This window comes from Amphibalanus amphitrite, unplaced genomic scaffold (genome assembly GCF_019059575.1).
Source record: "Amphibalanus amphitrite isolate SeventyFive unplaced genomic scaffold, NRLGWU_Aamphi_draft 000428F_arrow, whole genome shotgun sequence".
NCBI lineage: Eukaryota > Metazoa > Arthropoda > Thecostraca > Balanomorpha > Balanidae > Amphibalanus > Amphibalanus amphitrite.
Genome location: NW_024881922.1, coordinates 226,867 through 248,126, shown reverse-complemented (window position 1 = coordinate 248,126; position 21,260 = coordinate 226,867). Strand labels below are relative to the sequence as shown.

At 49.3% G+C, this 21,260-nt stretch overlaps 2 protein-coding genes across 19 annotated transcripts in view; both read right to left on the bottom strand.

The window, feature by feature from the left end:
• LOC122391269 overlaps positions 1–6,275 on the bottom strand; it is a 64,319-nt gene extending 58,044 nt beyond the window's left edge. For 4 of the 6 annotated variants that reach the window (XM_043385037.1, XM_043385038.1, XM_043385040.1 and 1 more), the window contains exons 1-7: positions 6,139–6,275; positions 4,393–4,527; positions 3,342–3,422; positions 2,848–2,979; positions 2,294–2,374; positions 1,300–1,431; positions 107–187 (exon numbers count right to left, since the gene is read on the bottom strand). In XM_043385037.1, the coding sequence (XP_043240972.1) occupies positions 107–187; positions 1,300–1,431; positions 2,294–2,374; positions 2,848–2,979; positions 3,342–3,422; positions 4,393–4,527; positions 6,139–6,262 (766 nt within the window). In that variant the 5' untranslated portion in view covers positions 6,263–6,275. The remainder of the gene's footprint in view (positions 1–106; positions 188–1,299; positions 1,432–2,293; positions 2,375–2,847; positions 2,980–3,341; positions 3,423–4,392; positions 4,528–6,138) is intronic. The other 2 variants (XM_043385039.1, XM_043385041.1) reach the window with 2 other exon arrangements.
• A 4,031-nt stretch (positions 6,276–10,306) lies between these two features.
• LOC122391267 overlaps positions 10,307–21,260 on the bottom strand; it is a 55,252-nt gene continuing 44,298 nt past the window's right edge. For 6 of the 13 annotated variants that reach the window (XM_043385028.1, XM_043385023.1, XM_043385026.1 and 3 more), the window contains exons 6-13: positions 19,517–19,612; positions 17,410–17,571; positions 16,420–16,571; positions 16,003–16,101; positions 15,532–15,641; positions 14,491–14,651; positions 13,622–13,869; positions 10,307–11,124 (exon numbers count right to left, since the gene is read on the bottom strand). In XM_043385028.1, the coding sequence (XP_043240963.1) occupies positions 10,905–11,124; positions 13,622–13,869; positions 14,491–14,651; positions 15,532–15,641; positions 16,003–16,101; positions 16,420–16,571; positions 17,410–17,571; positions 19,517–19,612 (1,248 nt within the window). In that variant the 3' untranslated portion in view covers positions 10,307–10,904. The other 7 variants (XM_043385036.1, XM_043385031.1, XM_043385035.1 and 4 more) reach the window with 3 other exon arrangements.

Here is a 21,260-nt window from a genome sequence, read left to right as displayed (position 1 = left end):
TTGCGTGGTTCTCGAGATCTTAGGGGGGGCCGAATTGCCCCCCCCCCCCCCAACGGGGCGCGTTGCTCGGCAGAGCCCAACGGGGCGCGGGTTAAAGAGTACTTACCTTTTCCGTTGCTGGACTGGCGCCTCTTTTTCAGCTGTGGTTTTTCGTTCTTTTTGACCTTACCACTGCTCGATCTTCGGCCTGTGACATCGGTACCTTGTATTAATGTGATTTTTAGGTGCTAACAGAATTCGTCTTGAAAGAATGTATAAGCAAGTACAAGATAAACATTCATTGCTGGCTAAAATATCAAATATTAAAACCAGTAAAACGCCTTTCGGGCGCGGGGCGAAGAACGAGCGAGCGAGATAGTGAGCCCTGCACGTGCAGAAGGGCGAGAGGGTACTTCCAACGGGGCTTGTGCAAAGCATCCTTCTAAACGGTCGCTAGCGGTGTGCCAAATTTGAACGCAATCGGCCCAGCCGTTCCTGAGATCTGGAAGCGGCATTCTGCACGTGCGCACGTGCAAACGGGGTCCAAACTGACTTTTGCACGGCACCCTACTAACCGGTCCCCAGCCGTGTACCAAATTTGAGCACAATCGGCCCAGCCGTTCTCGAGATCTGGAAACGCCCCCTGCACGTGCGCACGTGCAGTAGCACTCTAACCGCAACACATGGGAATGCATTGCCTGGTGGGTGCCTACCTGTATGCCAAGTTTCAGCGAAATCGCCCAAGTAATTACCGAGTTATTAAAATGGGAACAAATTTGACACCTCTTATTGCTGTATTTTGCACGTGCACTGAGGATGACCCACATGCATCGAGAGTATCCTATTTTTGAAAGAAGGGATGCAGCTACCCTACAAAAATTACCGCAAGACAATCGCCCCAGCGACTGCTGAGATATGAGCCTCTCAAAATCACTACTTATGCAAAACAGCTTGAACACCCTTGACTTTTCACGTGGCACGTGCCACGACAGTCACTGAGATGTATCAAAAGTAGTCAATTACGGGGTAGAAGGGATGGGGCTACCCAACAAAAAAAGACCGCAGGCCAATCGGTCCAGCGAAAAGCGTTACGGCCGGGCCGGGCCGCTCATACTGAGATTTTTCCGTTATATTGAAAAGACTTCGCTTCGCTCGCTGCGCTCGCTCGCTCGTAATAAAAGAATTAACATTGTATTTCATGCCTATGGATTCCAATGCCGAATGGCACTTTTAGGAGAAATTTGTACATATTTGTAGAAGGATGACTATTTAGCTTAATTGACTTTAATGACGATCTCACTTCGTTAGGCATTCACTTACGTTTGCGGCCGCCACATTTTGTGCACGTTTTTCGGGAGAAACGCTTTCCGGACGCCGATCGGGAACGACTTCGACAAGAGCCACCCTTCCCTCGGCGGCAGGAGCTCTTCCCGCAAGAAGCGCAGCTCCGACCTGTGGAACATGAATAAAAGTAGTTACATGGGGCCTGGCATACAGGCAAGCTGAATGTGTAAGTGTTTAACCCACGAGCCGCTGGGGGGGGGGGGCATAAAGTTGCCCCCCTTTACGTTTGGTGTAATATTTCCCAAACCGGATGAGATACGAAGCTGAAACTTGGCATAGCTTCAAATGAATACCTAGGTCATATTTGAGGAAGTTTCGTGGTTTTAGCACTTTCGTCACAATGACGTCATGAAGTTTTGTTGTTTCCCGATATGGAGCGTTTCTGATGTCGCTGAGCACGAATCGCAACGGTAAATGATCCAATGCCGAATGGACACCTGTCATTCCAATGCACCTGCTGTCATTCCTACACATCCGAGTACACTTTCACTTAGATCCTGACCAGTTATCTGTCCTATATATTCGGTCTCATATGTCGAATATATCGCGAGGAAACTCAGAGACGCAAATCTATAATTGAGCTCCCATGAAGTCACTGTGACGTCATTTCAATTGGGATCGACACCAAATTTGGACACAACCTCGGCTAGGTATTCAGGAACATGTGTGCAAAGAAAGTTTCGTTCCTCTATCTTTTTGCGTTGCGACGATATTGTCGGAGGAGTAAAGGGAGCAGCTATATACCCCCCCCCCCCCCAGCGGCTGGCAGGTGGCGCGGAGGCCCAGCGGCCGCCGGGTTAAAGCAAATTGAACAAAAGCAGGACAGTGGGGTTTAAGCGACACTCAGAATGGATTCACTCTTGGTTTCAGGAAACGATAATCAATGCCAGCTGATGAATGTGCGAACAATCATATCGTTCTCATGTCGCTTTATTAAAATTTTAGGATGCATCCCAGAACAAGGACTGACCTTTTCCTTTGCTGGACTGGCGCCTCTTTTTCACTTGTAACTTCTCGCTTTTCTTGAACTTACCACTGCTGGATCTCCGGCCTGCAACATTAGTCCAGTGCTTAGAGTTTCTCACAATTATGTTCTCGCATAAACATTTAAGCTCAACCTGTAGAAATTACTAAATAAATGCATGAAAAAATTATAGTGACAGTAAGTACAAAATAAATCCTTTTCACGACGCAACATTGGTCATTTATTTTATCTGTTTGATCCTTTGGAACCTGATTAGTCTTGGGCAGGTAGTAGTTGTAAATAATTACGGTTTCATTACCTTTCGAATAAAACGTCTATTGTTTTCCTTCTTTGCTTTCAAATTCAATAAAATATGTGTTCCCAACGTTCTGTCGTGTAAGTTTTGCTTTTAAATGTAAAATGCATCATTATAGACTGTAGATTCTGCTACAGAGCATTTTCTGAAGGAGTCACCAAGGTATACACTACGATTGATGCTCAGTTTTAATTTTTTCTTATTATAGAGGACTATTGCTGATGACTGATGAGCATTCATTTACGTTTGCGGCCGCCACATTTTGTGCACGTCTTTCCGGAGAAACGCTTTCCGGACGCCGATCGGGATCGACTTCGACAGGAGCCACCCTTCCCTCGGCGGCAGGAGCTCTTCCCGCAAAGAGCGCAGCTCCGACCTGGTTGGGACAGACCAGTGAACCGTTCGTCGTCAGTACCTACCTACCACACATACCATCTAACACATGTAGGTAACGCTTTATTAATTGTACCTAATTCTGCTGCTTTACCCATATGTTTCAAGGCCAAATGCGTTCATGGTTGTGCACTATCGTATTCAATCAGTCTTCATTGTTGGTTTTGTCGGCAAAATCAGATCGTATCATTCACACTAGATTGCTTATCTTTCAGACTTACAATAACTAACAAAAATAGCGTTCTTTCTTTACCTACATCCATACAAATACTATATATATGGATGAAATTGGATAGGCATACTATGGTGGTGCCCATTAGATACGCGTAAACTGAGTAGGCTCACCTGATTTCTTCGTAGATCTTCGGCTCCTTTTCTTGCTCTTTCGGCGTGATTTCTTGCTGCCGCCGCTCTTTGACCTTCGCCCTGTTGAATGGATTGTGCGCTTGAAATATCATTCAAGTGTTATATTTGTGAGCGGATAATCGGATAATGTATCGCCCGATGTGACATCACATTATCCCGGGGAGAAGACTAAACAAATGAGTCATTTTGCAAAGCGAGGCCAAGGTCACAAGGACAAAGACACTAGTTGAGTTCTTAAACGACAGTGATCGAGCGTCTCACTAACTCCATTCCAGGACGAGACATGACAAGAAGACAATAGGTGCAGGTAGGTAATAGCCGTTTTCACGGCGGCCATCTGGTACACATTAGTGATGTCAATTACGGAAAATCGGAATACCGATACCGCAAACCAAATATCAACCAAAGCCTCGGGAAAATACCCAAACCAAACCAACTTGGGAACATGAGGGAAATACCAACTTTTTACAGATTTCTTAGCCTCTTATACATTAGTGAGGGTTTATGATACCAACAAAATACCAAACACATTACGATTGAAATACCAAATACCAAGTTGGTATCGGCTCGGTATCGGTATACCAAAAAGTTGGTATCCGATTGACATCTCTAGTACACATTTGGTGCACATCTGGTACAGATCAGGTGCAAATTTTGTCAAATCAGGTTCAGTGTGTCTCTTAGCAGCTATCAGCTATAGGGTTGCACTAATTGCTTATATGCCTGCTTTGTCATATTATCAGAGAGCATCATCGATTAAAACACTGAAATAAATTCATGAAATGAAGATATTTGCTGTAAAAGAAATGAGGTGCAGATTTGGTCAAATCAGGTGCATTCGCCGGATAGCCCGTCGTGAAAACGGCTAGTAGGTAGGTACTAAAGATAACCCAGTTCACAGTTGCGTGAATCACTGTCACAAAACGTGCGCATATAATTTCTGCAAGACTCTGTCACAAATCACCATGGATCTCAAACAATGACAACTGGAATAGCACACTACCAACAGCACTTGCAAGTTGCAACTTACGGGAGCGTTTGGTGCACTTGGAGCAGGGTTTTCCGGCCGCGTGGGAGCAGCCTCCGGGCAGGCTGCCGTGACCAGAGAACTCTTCCACTGCCGCTCGGCCGTTGCTAGTCTTGCCACATCCGGAGCAGGGTCGTCCTGCCGGATAGGTACAGATGGAATTATGTGTGATATTCGATTGGTGTTTGTCTTGTCAGTTCAGCGATTGGTCTTAGTTCACCCAGTTACGGTATCACACCATACTTCCTAGCCTCGGTTTCAGTACCTACCTAACCTCATCAATCATCATGTTCAGCGCTTATTCCGCCTCTGCGATGTTCTCCGTGGCGCTAGATGCCTTAATTCTATAACAAGCTCAAGTAAGTTAGTATTATCAGGGCAGGGCTTATCAGGGCTGGTTTCCAGCGTCTTTTCCCATCACAACACAAGTCAAACATTATAGGCATTCTAGCCCTATATGCTGGCTAATCTGCAGCGGTTCGCCGTGACTACCACCTTTGCCTTTCGGCTCGTATTAACCCGCGCGGGGCTGGGGTCTCCAGCCGAACGCGCGGGGCTGGGGGGGGGGGTAAATTTTACCCCCCCTGTTATCTCCCGAACTAATGGTCCGATTTGGAAAATTCAAACGCCAATCGAAAGCTCTCATCACGAACTACTAGAAACATGTACTTAATTTAAATTTTGAGGTCAAGGTCAAGGTCAGGTCAAGGGTACAAATTGCAAGTTTCTACAGTATCGGCCTTGCACCGTAGTTGCCGAAGAATGGAGTCATGGACTGAGACTGATCGCCCAAAACGTGTTCTTAGGCTACCAAGACAATATTCGTTGCACACAATATCATTCAGAGGTCAAGGTCAAGGTCAGGTCAGGTCAGGTCAGGTCACCAAAAAAACAAAATATAGAAAAGGGCATGTGCGACACATGTTTTATGGGTCATTTTACTCATAGAATTCAATAGGCACACTCAATAAGTGATATGGACCACCTCTGGATGAATTTCAGGTCGAGGTCAGGTCAAGGTCAGGTCAAGTGAGGTCAAATTTTGAAGTTGGTTGTTAAGGCTTAAAAAGGTGTCTATCTGATGCAGTTTGTCACGGCGAATCGAATGGTGCTATTTTTGTTTCCGTACGAGGTCTAGAACTTCCAAAAAAGTCATTTTTCAAAAATTTTGTGTGTCGTGACGTCATAAAATTTTGAATAACTCCCACATTTTTGGACCGATTCTTCTAAAATTTGGTATGTAGGTGCACATAGACCACTTCTCTGACATATATTCCGGTTTTTTCGATAGACTCAAAATTTTGGATTTTATAATGATTTTCCCAAAAAAGTCAGTTTTTTGAAAAAAATTAGGCCAAAATCCAAAATTTTCAAAAAACCGAGATAGCCATTTGATAGACAAAGTAAAATTACGTATAACCTTTTTTGTTACGTCTTGATTCCTTTAAAAATGAAGATGTTAGCGGCGTTTGAACTTTTGCCGTTTTTGAGGCGAAAATGGCGAACATGACGTCACTAAAACGTCAATTTCTCAAAAATTTTCCGACGGATTTCGCTCAAATTTTCAGGGAACGTGTCAAATTGATGTAAGAAAAGGTACTGAAAGTTTGGCGGCGCTGCGCGCCGCGGTTTTTGAGATATCGCAAAAATTCGCGAGGGGGGGTAAAATTTACCCCCCCCAGCCCCGCGCGGGTTAAGTTCTGCTGCGGTTTTCAGCTCGAGTGTGCAGTGCTAGCACCTGTAGCTCACCTTCCGCGACCTGGCGCGAGCCGGACAGATGGTCCCCAGACGGGCTCCTGGAGCAGGGCACGCCGTGCAGGCCGGCCAGAACGGCGGCCAGCACCAGCGCCGACAGCAGCCACCTGCTGACCATCGCGGCTCAGAGGACGGGCGGCCTCGAGACCGTGCCTGAGCCCGCCGGCGGCCGCGGCCATTTTATACCGGTGGCTCGGCTGATGACGGCTCACTCTGCGTCCGTCAGCGGCCCGCTGACAGCCGTCAGCACCTGTCCGCGCCGCGCCCGGAGACCGCCGCCGCAAACAGGCTGACAGCCTGTTTTCGTCGCCGACCCGAATCAATCACGGCCGACCTGTTTACTCTATTTCTGTTGGTATGCTTGCACGAAACATGATTAGCTTTCGGAGGGGTTCTTTCTTTGGTTACATTCCGCCAGCTTTTTGGCTGATGACCTGTTATGCCTGAGGTGGGCATGGGTGAAGTAACCGTTTTGTTCGAGGTGCTTCCAAACGAACGCCTGAGCGTGACCGAAAAAAATGGCACAAATAACGTTAGGGTAAGGTGCCTAATTAGCGACCTTTTCCGATTTGCGACCTACCTCCCTACAGAAAAACTGGCGGGAGAAAACGGGGTAAAAACATCGTCAAAAGGTCAGCAATACTTTGGTTATCAAATTAAATTATTTTACGGTTGTCGATGTTTCTGGTGGGACGTTTCAGGTGAGCTTAAATAAAAATGACGAGTTTCTTATCCAAAACGTGTGTGTTTCGGCCCTCTCTGATGAAAAGCGATGCACATTAGGATGATGCACCTTTTTTCTGAATCGGCATTCCTTTTTCAATTGATTGCCGTTTTCCCATAGTGAATCGCTTAACTGTGCACAGCATGGCGGTTAAAAATGTGTCGCAACTCATATTTCCTATTTGCGCCTGACATGGTCGCAAATAGCTCAAGAAGGGAAAGAAAGGGGAAAAGAGATAAATGAAAATGAGGTGTTGCTGAAGCTTGCAATGTGTGGCAGGGGATGTCAAATGTCGTCACCGACTGCAGGGGTGCCGAATTCAGCGCGGACCTCGAATATCATACGAGATAGCCCGCAAAATTTGGGTTTCTGCCTTCTTTTCGCCTTCGGTGCATCACGTGATCAGTTTTTACTTACGTAAATGTGTTGGATGAACGTTCCTGTTCGAGTGATTGAGTGCTTTGCGTATAGGTTACCTTTTTGAGATCATATTTCATCTTTTCAGGCGTCGCATTTTTTGCCATTTTTAATATGGGGAAACCCATAGACTTATTAGCGACCCTCCCCGGTCGCTAATCGGGAAGAGTTCCCTATTAGCGTTTTTTGCAATGGTTTGCCAAAATGCTCACTACAAATAAGTTAGTGAATATTGGGACAGAAAATGAATATATTTTAATAGAAAAATGAACGACCTCTCCGAAAATCAAGCCAGTAATACAGTGGCACCCACAGAGCGTGAGCAATGACGGTTCAAATTAAGGGGGTCGCTAATTAGGCACCTTACCCTACTGATCCATTTATTTTCAGGGCAAATCATTTTGTGACATGACTTTTGAAATAATTAAAAAATGGGTCCAATAAAGATTAATGAATAATACCTAGTTATTGGCTTCATTCTTACTTTTATAGTCTCATCACGTTAGTTCCATTTCATTTTATCTCTATTTGCAGTCTGATCCGAAACTGTATTGGTTCAAATATCGATGCATTGCGCTAATATGATAGGTTGATTCCGTTCCTCATTGACCCGCGCCGTGCTGGAGGCGTTTTCACGCCCCCTCCCTTCTCAGATTTTTCACGAATATCTAAAAAACAGCGCCGCCGTTTTTGGTACACCTGTTCTTACATCTTTTCTGTATACCTATGTTGTAAAAATTCAGCCCGGGTCGCTCAAGGTCAGGTCACTAGGTCAAGTCAAGTGACCTTACCTCAGAAAAAGTTCAAAGGCTTGCAGGGGTGTCATTTTCCTAAAGTGATTGTGGGTGCCCACTGCCCAGCTGTAGGAGTGCCGGCCGTTTCGGGGCGCAATGGATATTCTTTATGAGGGAGCCTAAATTAACACCGAATTTGATCTATATCTCGCAATTTCGATATCTGTGACCTAAGGTCAGGTCAATTTTGCGACTCTCCATTACCAGAAGGCAAAGGGAGAAACTTGAAATACGACTCTTTTGGACGAATGTCGTTCTAAACACTCTCAAACATCGATTTAAAGGTAAACATGACACACTGAATTGAAAAATGGTACCCGTGACCCCTTTGTGTGTCCCTGAGGTAATCTCAAGTTACGAAAGGTCACCATCAATATTTTTGCTATTACTTTTGATAGACGTGCTAGAGCGGTGAAAACACGTCAAAAATGTGTTCAGATCGACGATACAGATCGATTGATACAGCATGACCCTTTCCGGTCAGGTTTAACCTCATGTAAAATTTTCGAAATGACCTTTCAAGTTCAGCTTATAGTTCATTTGACGCGTCTCGGCGATAGGAAAACGATGCTGCCAAAAGTAATGTCGTGGCTCTCTCGAGTCAAAAGTTATTACCGAAAAACCACACATTTCTTAAAAACGGTTTTAGAGTTTTTGTCCTCTTGAGGCTAAGCGTTGACCTGAGGTGAAATCTGAGAACAATACCTTCTCAAGAAGGCCTGTAAAAGAGCTATCGAATGCGTTTTTCAGCGGCGCTGCAGCACTATTGGTTCCCGAGTTTTTCGTCGGATGCTTCTACATATGGTTGATATGGACAAAATTTGACCTCTTGACGACCATTGGTGACCTGACCTAAAAAGTACCGAAGTATTTCCGTCATTATTTTTTACGCTCTTCCGAATGCTGCTTGCCGTGTGTCGCTACGTGGCTCATAATCACACATTCCTTTTCTGTTCGCTGTTTCTGTGTTCGCTTGAAGTCATTACGGCATCAAATGTGTTATGAACATCGGAAGCCGTCCGTTTCAACAGCTTCATTAACGTTAGCATGCTGATTTAGCGAGTGATACGCGGCTATCCCACTCTATGACAGGCAAACATGACACATTGCTCCGTCTTCAACTACCTTTCGAGCAGTGAATGAACTAATTCAGTGGACTGAGCCACAGTAGGCACAGCCTCCCACAGTCGGTGCTAGTGACGCTGGTCCAGGGCCTGGTGTTCTCTGTGCTCCGTTACTGTCTGTGTGTGTACGGGTCCAGCAACGTAACTCAGCGCAGAAGGTTATAGAAAGTGGTGAGATTCGCGGCTCGAGTGGTGTCAGGTCGAAGGAAATTCGACAGTATCAGCGATGTCATAGATCACCTGGGCTGGCTCAGCGTAGACAGCATGTTCAGGTATCATAACATGACTGTGCTGAACAAGATATTAACGACTTCCGAACCACAACACCTGGCCCAAAACCTAGTTACCAGGCGCAGCGTAAGTGATAGGGGAACACGACAGTGAGTTACTTGCCATTCCCGCCATTCGATCTGAGTCGGGACGGCGTCGCTTCATGTTCGCTGCTGTATCCGGGTACAATGAGCTGTCGGTCAGTCTGCGTGTTCTTAGTCATTCAGCGTTTAAGCGTAAACTGAGGGACCATCTCCGGCAGTTAAAGCGCGCCGACTGAAATCCCTGATGCGGTGCGACTGTATGATTGTATGTTGGTACGTATGAGTGCATGTTTGAGATCAGTCATTCTTTCCATTACACAACTGACTTGAGGCATGGAATAGCCACTGCATGCGGTGGAATTGCCTCATGATGTGAAATAAATAAATAAATAAATAAACAGATACTCGTTGAGACTGTCTTCAGCAGACACGCCATGTGCTCCTTGATATGGTTTCTGTGAATGTGTGCGTAGATACCTTAGTTGACGACTGACGTCAGCCAGCGGTACACATAACGCCTTCCTTCATGGGCTCGGATGTCAGTCAATAAGATCACAAGATGATTCACATTCCATTCACCATCTCTACAAAGGAAAAAAATAGTACCTAGTCTTTTCATGAATTCCGTCCATTTGACTAATGTATGTACGTTACACCTAAACCTAATCGCTCAGCTCCTGCCCAATCATGATCGATCGCAAATATACATCGTCAAACAGCTTTGAAAGACAACCCTTATATGTCCTTTCCAACCATCGACATACCACAGTACCTCCGCAAAAACATAAGTAGCTCACGTTGGTTTATTCTTCTTGAATACCGTGATAGGATCAGACCACACACTCGATCTCTCAAATTACACCCCAAGGACCATCTTACAATTTACCTTCTGGATCGATTGAAAGGGGGCGATGAACTGAAAGACAAAGCAGACTCAACAACTCCACGCATTCGCTCAACTGCGCCCAGCTCCTCTGAGCTGAGGAGTTCCAAAACCAAGCTCTGTACACGTACAACCGCTGGTCAGCCCGCAGCAAACAATAATTTACCATACTGTGCGGCTCCTGGCACTCTCACCAGATAAAGTAAAGACAATCTTCTTTGATCACAGGGCGCCCTCCGGGGCTGGTAATCACTGTCGCTGGGCGGGTGGAAGTGGCCCCACTCGTCGCCATCAGGGCGTCTGGCCCGCCAGCCCGACACGGGCCGGCCGGCGCGACCAGCGTCCGAGAGACACCCCCGAGCCACCCCATCCCGGCTCTGTCCGAATCACCACCGCCTCTAGTCGGCCCGGCGCCGGGCGCAGCGAACGATTCACCGGCACATGACTGGTCCTCTGGCCGGCGGCGGCCCGCTCGTCGTCACAGGTCGGGGCGCCGCGGCCGCCTCAGATGGGCGTCTCGTGCGCGGGCAGCAGCCGGTCGGTGCCGGAGGCCGTCAGAAGCACGTCCACCCGCCGGTCGTCGGCCACCACGGCCACGCTGGGCTTGGCCTGTCGGCGCAGCGGCGAGCCGGCCGGGCTGAGCGAGGACAGCCGGCGACCGATTATCTTCACGGCCGACACCTGGGCGCGCTGCGACGCTGTCAGACAGTTCAGCCCCAGAAACCTGCCGGTCAGGGAGCACCGGGGTCAGACAGTTGAGCCCCAGAAACCTGCCGGTCAGGGAGCACCGGGGTCAGACAGTTCAGCCCCAGAAACCTGCCGGTCAGGGAACACCGCCGTCAGACAGTTCAGCCCCAGAAACCTGCCGGTCAGGGAACACCGGGGTCAGACAGTTGAGCCCCAGAAACCTGCCGGTCAGGGAGCACCGGGGTCAGACAGTTCAGCCCCAGAAACCTGCCGGTCAGGGAGCACCGGGGTCAGACAGTTGAGCCCCAGAAACCTGCCGGTCAGGGAGCACCGGGGTCAGACAGTTCAGCCCCAGAAACCTGCCGGTCAGGGAACACCGGGGTCAGACAGTTCAGCCCCAGAAACCTGCCGGTCAGGGAGCACCGGGGTCAGATAATTCAGCAACAGATACCTATTGGTCAGGATACACAGGGTCCCATCGTGCAGCCCTAGAAGCCTGCCGGTTAGGGCATGACAGTCAAGGTTCAGCACAATAAAACTATCAATCGGTCAGGGCACAGTCTATGGTCATTGGTCAGGGTCATCATGGAATAAACCAACCGACCACATCACATACTCTTCCTTTTGATGAGCGGGTTATTTTCTTAATTGCACTATGATTGAAAACATTCCCGAATAATGGCAGGTGGCTTTCGTCGTATGCAAATATGTAAAAACCTACAGCAGTTCAAGAAAATTCAACCGTTTTCGGCCGGTCCATTTTTCCAGGCTCAGCCTAGGTCTGACAGGAGTCCATTCCGTTCTCGAGGACGACACTGAAATCCGCTTAGCGTGTTTCACGAGAAATTTCCGCCAACGTTTTATGCCGGGCGCCACTCAGAATGAAATACGGAAATAGAACGCGACAAGTGCAACCACACGAGACGGCATCAGCCGGACCGGGATACCAATAAACCCGTCCACTCGGTACCGATACGCTCCCCCGAGATCGCCTAAGCGGCCCATACGTCCCGCGCGGCGACTGCGCTATTGTTTTACGTTTTACGCCGGCAGGTTTTGATCATTTTTCGGGCATAACTTTGTCTATCTGGCGGTCGAGGAGGGCGCACGGCCGGTCGTGTTGGGTCCATATACGGGAGCGGGCTGGTCCTCCGCCTGAGCGGCGACTCTCGGCCACTGACCGGAACTGAACCGTTCGGTTTACTGCCGGCCCGGGTCGCCGCGGCGCCGGAGGGCCGGCGACCTGCCGGTGACCCTGACCGGGCCGGTCAGGGTCACCCCGACCCGCCGTCACCGGACCCCGCCCCGTGACAGGCGACGTCACAGAGCCGAGACTCGGGGCGGGTCAGTCAATCTTAGATATACAGCCGAACGGGTCGGAGGGCCCGAGAAACACGAGTTTGCTTATTGCTCCTAACAGCCCTGAACAAATGCAGTCTCCGTTTTTTTTTTTTTTTTGTATTGTCAGTGGTATTGGCATTGACACATATAATTGGCAGTGCATAATATATTGCGTCACCCTTTTAGAAATATAACATAACTATTAGTAACTCAACTGAAATGGTTCGTCATTTCATACCACGTCTCTCAATTTGTGAAAGTAAGCGATACATCTAGCTCGCTTCCACACATTAGTTCCACTCAAAGTCGGGGCCGTCCCAGGGCGGTTCTGCATGTCTGGGCCATCACAACCCCACAAAGTACGAATATGCATCTATTGGCTGCCGCCATATTTTCCAACAGGCAGGTCTGCCTTTGACAGCTCCCGAGACCCAACAGCCATTCGACGAGAAAGTTATGCCCATCCAATATGCCAAGCGACATCAGAAGCGCAACGCCAGAGATACGTATGCTTGCGACAGAGTACGCTTACATTTCTTTCTTTTTCATTTCTCTTCAAAAAGTTAAATTTCCAACGTAGGAGTAGTCGATTCCAATCCCTCAACTTTCAATTGCCAGGATAGTCCCATGAGCCGTAAGCAATTAACTTGCTTAAAACATTCAATCAGTATCGTTGCTCAAAAAGAAATTCTCCGGAAATAGTTCACAGACAAGACTTTGACAGCGCTCCGACTTCACCGACGACGAGAACTATGTGGGAACGGAATTGCAGTAACACGCTATCCCCCGGGTAAATGCGAGACAACAGTCACATTTACATATTAAATCGAAAGCCGACAGCAACTCTGAAAAAGCAAGGAACAATTATCAAAAGAAGCGGAATATTCCCTGCTAATGAAATTTCTTTGTGGTACCTGCCTCCATTAGCGTATTACAAAGGAGGCCTGATGAACAATTGTTCACGTTTTGCGCTCCAGCTACGCAAATCAGGCCTCCAAATCCACAACTTATATGTAGAGTGTCTCTTCCGAGAGGCAAAGTTAACTTCAAACTCAGCGACGATCACACAAGTTTTCAAAAGCAATCAGAGCACCCACACGCACACTGCCAATGAAACCAGATGCACCCACACACCCGTGAACGTAGTCAATAACCGAGTCCTCGCACGTTTCACTCCTCCCACCGGCCCCTACCTGAGGCAGACGTAGTAGACGATGATGACGCATCCGACGGCGGCCGTCCGGATGCCGGCGTCCAGGTAGAACCTCATGACGGCCCAGCAGCCGGCGGCGGCGCCGCACATGACCGTGACCAGCACCGCTGTCTGCAGCCAGTGGCGCACGGTGAGGCCGCGACCGAGCCAGGCGCGCCCGCCCGACTCCAGCTGGTAGGCCGAGCCGCACACCTTGCAGTGTAGCTGGCCCAGCTCCGTCTCGCTGCACTGTAAACATACAGTGGCCGATACGGGTGTTAGGTAAACGGACAGACGACAGGCAACGGCGGACAGAAGGACAGGAGGCAGCAACGACGTCGCGGCGTTCGGTAAGGGCAAAAGCACCAATCACGATGCCAGCCATAGACAGCGTGGTTGCCATCGGCCAAGCGGCGTAAATCATCAGGGTATCACTCAGAAATCGCAAAATGCACCCGAGGTTCCGTATCCTCGAACGCACACAGACAAATAACCGAAATCGTTCGGAACTCTCGGCAGAAGACAATGGACACAATCTCATGACATCAGCCTTCACAATCAAATTTTGGCCAATCGCGCGTCCACCGATGACCGAGGACAGCTCACCGCTACTGTCCCCGGCCGATCCAGACCTTCCCTTCCCGGTCTGGAGCTCCCGTGCAGCGGATGATTAAACGGCCCGGGGCAGCTTTCCGCCTTGTAAGTTGTTGGTAGTTTGGTAGCGCTAGTAATCCGGTTAACTCCCAGCCGGATATTAGCTGCTGCGCGAGCTTGGAAATGGGGCGAGGATGCAAGGGAAAGTACATGAGGCACCCAGACAGTGACTGAACCGAATACAACGAAAAAAAGTTTCCTCCATTGTTCTCTCACCTCCATGAGCCACTTTTTGAGGCAGTCGTGGTGCACGACGCTGGTGCTGCCGCGGCACTCGCACGGCTGGATGAGCGGGCCGCTGTGCTCTGTGACCTCTGTGTCGTAGCACACCCAGCACTCGACCAGCGACTCCTGACTGCAGCTGACGCCGCTGGCCTCTGCGGGTCACCCGGGGGCGCACGGGTCAGAATCAGACCTCCCTCCCAGCGCATCTCCCGGTACAACCGTAGGGGTGCCTGTCATTAGGGAATCACCATCGGCTGGTTACTCGCCATAACAACACACAAATAGGTGCTGACTGTACATAATGGCCATATAAAATTAGAGCGTACTAAGAAAAACGGCCCGGCAATGGTGAGCTGAACTAGCGCGAAAGTGGAGGCTCTGATTGACATGTTTGCCTAATAATTCGCACTAGGTCTGCTAAACGTTTTTTTATCATTACCCGCACCCACTACACTAGGTCGCAATGACTCAGTCCTATGGCAGTAGAACAGCTGCCCTGGGATTTCTCCCAACATTTCTGCGTTACGAGTCGGTAGGCCCCACCCTACCCTGCTACATCTATCAGGCCGACCCAACACCTTGTGGATCAACTGGCGCGTCACAAGGCTAACCGTATTTCCCTGACGCTCTGACACCCACCCGAGCACGGAAAGCGCCCTGCAGCAGCGGGCGGGCGCAGGTCGATATAAACACGTCAAATGTCAAACACGGGAACCTGTTCGCTAGTCGAGCGAGTTCTCAACGCCGAGGGAGCTCTCGATTCGCCCCAATAAACACACAGCGCGCAGCGGTGTAGGCTCAGTGTGTGCATTCCATCCTCGAACTGTGTGAGTCATGACACTTGACTGGTCAAAAAGCACTCGAGGAACGAGTGTTAGAGAAAGAGCAGTCGGTCCGTTTCACTCGGTAGCAAACGCTGTCGGATGTTTGATTAGCTTCTAGGATAGCCCGACATTCCCACAACACGCTGCATCACAACGCACATTTTGTACCAATCCAGCTCGACGGGGAGCCACGGGTGAATTAACTCACGTGCGTCCTGGAGTTTCCGCTCTTCATCTCTGTCGACAGCGGCCCCCGCCGGCTCCAACTCCAGTTTACGAAGGATCTGTTTCGGATTCAGGATCCACAGCTGCTCCGGCCTGGCGACACATATCAGGTCGGGTCAGGTCGGGTCAGGGCTGGGCTGTAAAAGGTTCAGGTTCCATAGCTTCGTCGGCCAGCTGCCTTAGATCCATTCTTGCTAGGCAAGGAATGGGTAGGTAGCGTTGGCCAGATCCGAGTGGTATGAAGGCAAAGAAGTTTCAGATAAGTCAAAGGCAAAAAGTGGCCTATGGGAGCGATTCAGGGTAGGCGTCATTGAACAACATTCTTTCGACATCAAGATCAAGCAATTAATTAAACTATTATAAAGAACTCTCCTACACACTTCTTGGTAATCCAACCGCGACACAGGCAGTTCCGAGTCGGTCCCTTGAGTCCCATTCCACCACTCGGTCGTACCGTATCGAGTTCCAGAGGACGCACGGGAACCACAGCACCACGCCAAGCTCGACAATCCGGAACACCAGGTCGTGGACGTTACGGCTGGCCAGCGTCACCCTGCGGCCGCAGAGGTCAGCGGTCAGAGGTCAGAGGTCAGCGGTCAGCGGTCAGAGGACAGAGGTCAGCGGTCAGAGGTCAGAGGTCAGCGGTCAGAGGTCAGAGGTCACGGAGACCGGAAATCCGGCCCTAGAGCTCTCATGGAGCCATAGCTTCCTCTGATACAGCAAACGACCAACATCAAACAAACAACTATCCAAGTTCGCCCAACCAAACGGAGACCGGATGATCAACTTCCCCCGTCGCTCCCGGAGAAAATCTACTGCCGGCGCCGGCGGGACGGAACACACCCTGCCATCTAGCGGCAGCGACACTCACTTGTATCTCCAGAACTCGCCGAGGATGTCGCTGAACAGGAAACAGACTGTCACCATGAGCATGATCGCCTGCGAGATCAGGCCGAAGCGCGACTGGTGCAGCTGGGAGGTGTTCACCTTCTGGCCGTTATTGGTCACGAACTTGCCACGAACCTGCCGATGAACAGATCCATCGGTTACACACCACGCCCCGTGTAGATTGTCCATGACGGTAATACAATACAATACAATACAATACACAAAGGGCCTCAGAGCAGACTGATGGAGCGAACACGGTCCTGATGGATTGACACTGTTGAAAATTACCATAAACATTGATACGCATCTGACTTTTGCATTTGAATAATTTCACACTTTGGTACACTGAACTATCTTGAAATCAAAATGGAGAAACAAAAGCAATGTATACTGTAAATATGTTAGCAGCGATCATGAGCAAAGGGTGCAATGCACAGCATGCAGCGCACATTGCATACGTCTGTCCGCGCTCTGCTGGGGTGATACAATCGGTATGGAGGCTTGCTTAACAATCTGATCATTGAAAGCTTTCTGTCAGCGCCTTGGACACAGCACTGTGCCCGCCAGTCAGCAGATAAGCAGAAACACGCTGAAACGGAACTTATTCAGTCGGCTAAACCCAGCAGAACGCGGGTCGGGTAGATATTCACCACACGGATGCATAATGCAAGTTAAAGTGAGCATGCAATGTTAAGGTCATAGTGCAAAAAGCAGCGCATTCAGCATCGGAAGGAAAAGCAGGATCGCTATATGAATAGTTTCTGACACGGATGCTCCATTATTCGCTTCAATTAAGTACATCGATGGTCTTCGATAATAATTGAAAGCTTCTCAATAATTTCATACAGATTCAAAACATGTTTCTTTTTAATTGCTAGCAAATGCTCTAAGTCGTATACCAAATTAAATTTCACTTAGCATTCGATCTTCGTTGGTGTCTTGAATCAGACCCAGCTAGTTCCCCTGTCGTTACCGTCGCTGGTGCCGGTGGCGCCTCTGCGGGCACCTCCTCCCGCCAGGTGGCGGAGGTGGAGACGGGTGCGGCGGCCGGCGGCGGCGCCGGCGCCGGCAGGGTGTCAGCGCGTCGGCCGCAGCCGCCCAGCCGCACCTTCTGGCCCATGAAGCCGCCCCGCACCTGTGCGGCGCACATAGACCGTCACCGCGGGACGGCCGGGACGGTGTGACGTCCAGCGCATGCTGGGAAAGATGAGCGGGCCCGGCAGGTGTGATGAAATCTAGAGTGGTGCCCGGTAGGTGAGCGGACAGAGTTTAGATCACAGCAGAGGGACAGAGGGACACAGCAGAGGACCTCGGTATCTCGGCTGATGCTGAGAGAACAGGTCATACGTGTCGTGAGCCGGGTTCACCTGAGGATCGAGAAAGGTCAGTTCAGGATGGGACAGCGGGGCGGCAAGAGGTGGTATCAGTTTTTTTAGGTGACGGGTCTGGCGGTTACATAACATGGACATTCAGGAAAGGGGATCATGTCAACCAATCAGGCGAAAACCAAAATGAGGGTAACAGGGCTGACATAGGGAGATTGGTAAGTGGTATTTGTCGGTTGAGCTGGCTAAGGATTGGCCACTCGGCAGCACGGGTCAGCAGTGAGCTGAGCAGAAGCCGAGTCGGGGCGCCCAGGTCAGTGAGGCGGCAGTGACATGCAGTTGAGGGTGGTGCGGTGAGTCAGGCGACATGCAGTGGACAGCGCGGTCAGTGCAGCCAGGCATTGTCAGTACAGAGCAGCTGGGTTGGGGTGAAAACTCAGACCCAGGAGGCAGCCTTTGGAAAGGTCACGGACTTCATATTAGGCCGAGCGTGGTCAGAGAATCGACCAATTCGCGCGAGATCAGGCAATGCTAGAAACCAATGCCCCCGAACGGCATATTGTGCAATGCAGTCATGCTGTTCATTTCATACGATTGTCGACAACATTTACTGGATTTTGCGTTAAAAACAACTGACAATATGCAGTAATTTGAAATCAATATTCGAATACTGTATCTTCTGGCCACATTTGAAAGCTGGTTTTTCACTCTCTTCTATTTTCATGCAGAAGAATCACACTGGAGTTCAACCTCTATAACCCAAGCCACAGTGAAATTTGAATACACGGGCATCACATGCAAATCTATTGTCCGCGCCTTCTCCGAGTGCGCAGACTTCTCTGACACCGTAGCATATGCAAATTTCAGGTAAGACAAAACGACGCCAATTTCTCCTCACGCATAAAAGCTAGTTCTAGTTCAGTATATCTGTGAGCGTTTACATGTCACAGATCACAGATCACCAATGCTCCGGTGTTTACCGGTTCTGATCGCAACGCACAACATCGAACATACGGATTGCGGGGCATGTGTAGGAACACGCCGTAGAAAGTGATGAGCATGTATGTACCTCAACATATTGAGTTATTGAGGCGCCACGAAATGTCGCAGATGCACATGTCTCGATATGCACTGCGTATAACTGCTGGAACCATCTGGGACATATCTCCGATTTCTGACTACACGCCATGAAGTCTATAAAATAAAGTCCTTTCGAGGCTGTTATCACACTTCAAGATCTTCGGAGACTAATCACGCTATTACGACACGCGGGCATCACAAACATCATCTCCTGGTCATTCTGCAGCATTTACTGTTCCGGTGCACCGGCGACTAAGCCAATTTTACCAGTCTAGCCACACCGCATGGCACCTGCTGCCTCGACAGGCTAGCCTGAGGCTGCTCTCATTCCCTGGTTGCCAATCACAGCGGCAATTTGGCCTTCTGTGAGCGGCAAACCATTGCAGATATTGTAGGCAAACACACAACGCGCTCCAGAACCCAGGAGCAAAATTAGTCTGGGCGTGTTATATAGCCACCACGACCTCGTTTCCAGGTCACGTAGACCAAATATTGCTGCCGGGACGTTTGCTCGTTTGTTGGCGAATTGGTTACGAGTTGGGTCTGATTGCATCAGAGCGGAACTGCAGACTACTGATTCGCCGTCCGACCCCGTTCCAAAGGCTGCCTCCGGGTCAGCATGCAAAGACAGGCGGGCGGGAGCAATGAGAGCGTACGTGCGGCGTCAGACCTCACCTTGAAGTACACCTCGACGCCATAGATGAGGAAGAACACGACCACGATGAAGAGCAGCACCGCGTAGCAGCCGTTAAAGACGTGGACGAAGAACTCCTGGAGGAGAGCAGGAGGCCCGGTCAGCGGCTGGGCGGGTCACGGGGCGGGGCGACGGCCAACAGGTGGGACAGACGCAGCCAAAGGCGACAGTACGATCTGGTGATAGGCCCACTCTCGTCACACGCAGACGAGCCATTGGTCGCTGGGGAGCCGCCGAGAAGGGAAAGTCGTCAGAAAATGGCCACTGAGAGGCCCCGTGTCGATAATCACTGTGCTCAGGCACTTTTCCCACCTGAAATAGAGGCACGGTTCACTGCCCAGGTCATCCGCGAATAAGAACCACCTCGACATATCAAGCCGGGCATATTGGTGATTCAAGAGTGATAAAATATTTTCAGGAACAAAACGTCACCTCAAAGGCCGAAAAAACAATAAGCGTACTTCAGAGCCTATCGCTAAGTCGGAAAGTCCGAGAGCGCTGCTTCGCATTTATCTGCCTCTAATCGTACACGTATTAGTGACGCACACAGCTACACATTTCACGGTAACGGTTCAAGCCAGTACGAACCAGATGCATCTGGTAAGACCTAGATATTACAAAGTCACGCCCCAACGTGCATGACAAGGATCAGAACGTCGACGTCGACAAGGATCAGAAAGGCTACAGTAGCCTTTCTCATAAACATTTTTTACTATTACTGGTGTATAGTAGAATAGTGATTTCAAGTTTACTAATCACTGTTGCCCTCTGTCTCATAAACAATAGTGAAAAGTAATTAGTAAAAGAGTAAGATTTCGAAGCTCAGTAACGCTTGAAAACGAGTCATGGGACCTCCGTGTGGAAGATATCTTTTTAATTTTATTTTGACCGTCGAAATGCGGTAGACACCGTTGCAGTTCTGGCTATATATCTTGGTAGCTAGACCAATGATCGGCACGGGACCAGCATCCACGTATCGATAATTGAACGAGCTATCAAATAACATCGGTTTATGCCATGAAGGAACCGGCGAATGTTTGATGAATCATGCGATTTAGAGATAGCTGACGCAACTAGATATTGTTTTCGATGGAAGGGGGAGTTTTTAAAGCAGGCCCCCACGGCACACCCACTTTTAAAATATTTCAGCATTCCGTGCGCTTCTTGCCATTAAGTTAAGGGTCCCTGCAATCAAGTTGGCTTTGAATTTTGACCTAAATTGGCTCGAGCTCAATTTTTAATGTGGAGATTTATTTTGTTGCGACCTTTCGTCTGGTTACGAGCGAGCGAGCGCAGCGAGCGAAGTGAGTCTTTTCAATATAACGGAAAAATCTCAGTATGAGCGGCCCGGCCCGGCCCGGCCTGTAACGCTTTTGAGAGGCTTATATCTCAGCAACCGCTGGACCGATTGGCCTGCGGTCTTTTTTGTTGGGTAGCCCCATCCCTTCTACCCCGTAATTGACTACTTTTGATACATCTCAGTGACCGTCGTGGCACGTGCCACGTGAAAAGTAAAGGGTGTTCAAGCTGTTTTGCAAAAGTAGTGATTTTGAGAGGCTCATATCTCAGCAGCCGCTTGGGCGATTGACTTGCGGTAATTTTTGTAGGGTAGCAGCATCCCTTCTACCCAAAATAGGATACTCTCGATGCATGTGGGTCACCCCCAGTGCACGTGCAAAATACAACAATAAGAGGTGCCAAATTTGTTCCCATTTCAGTAACTCG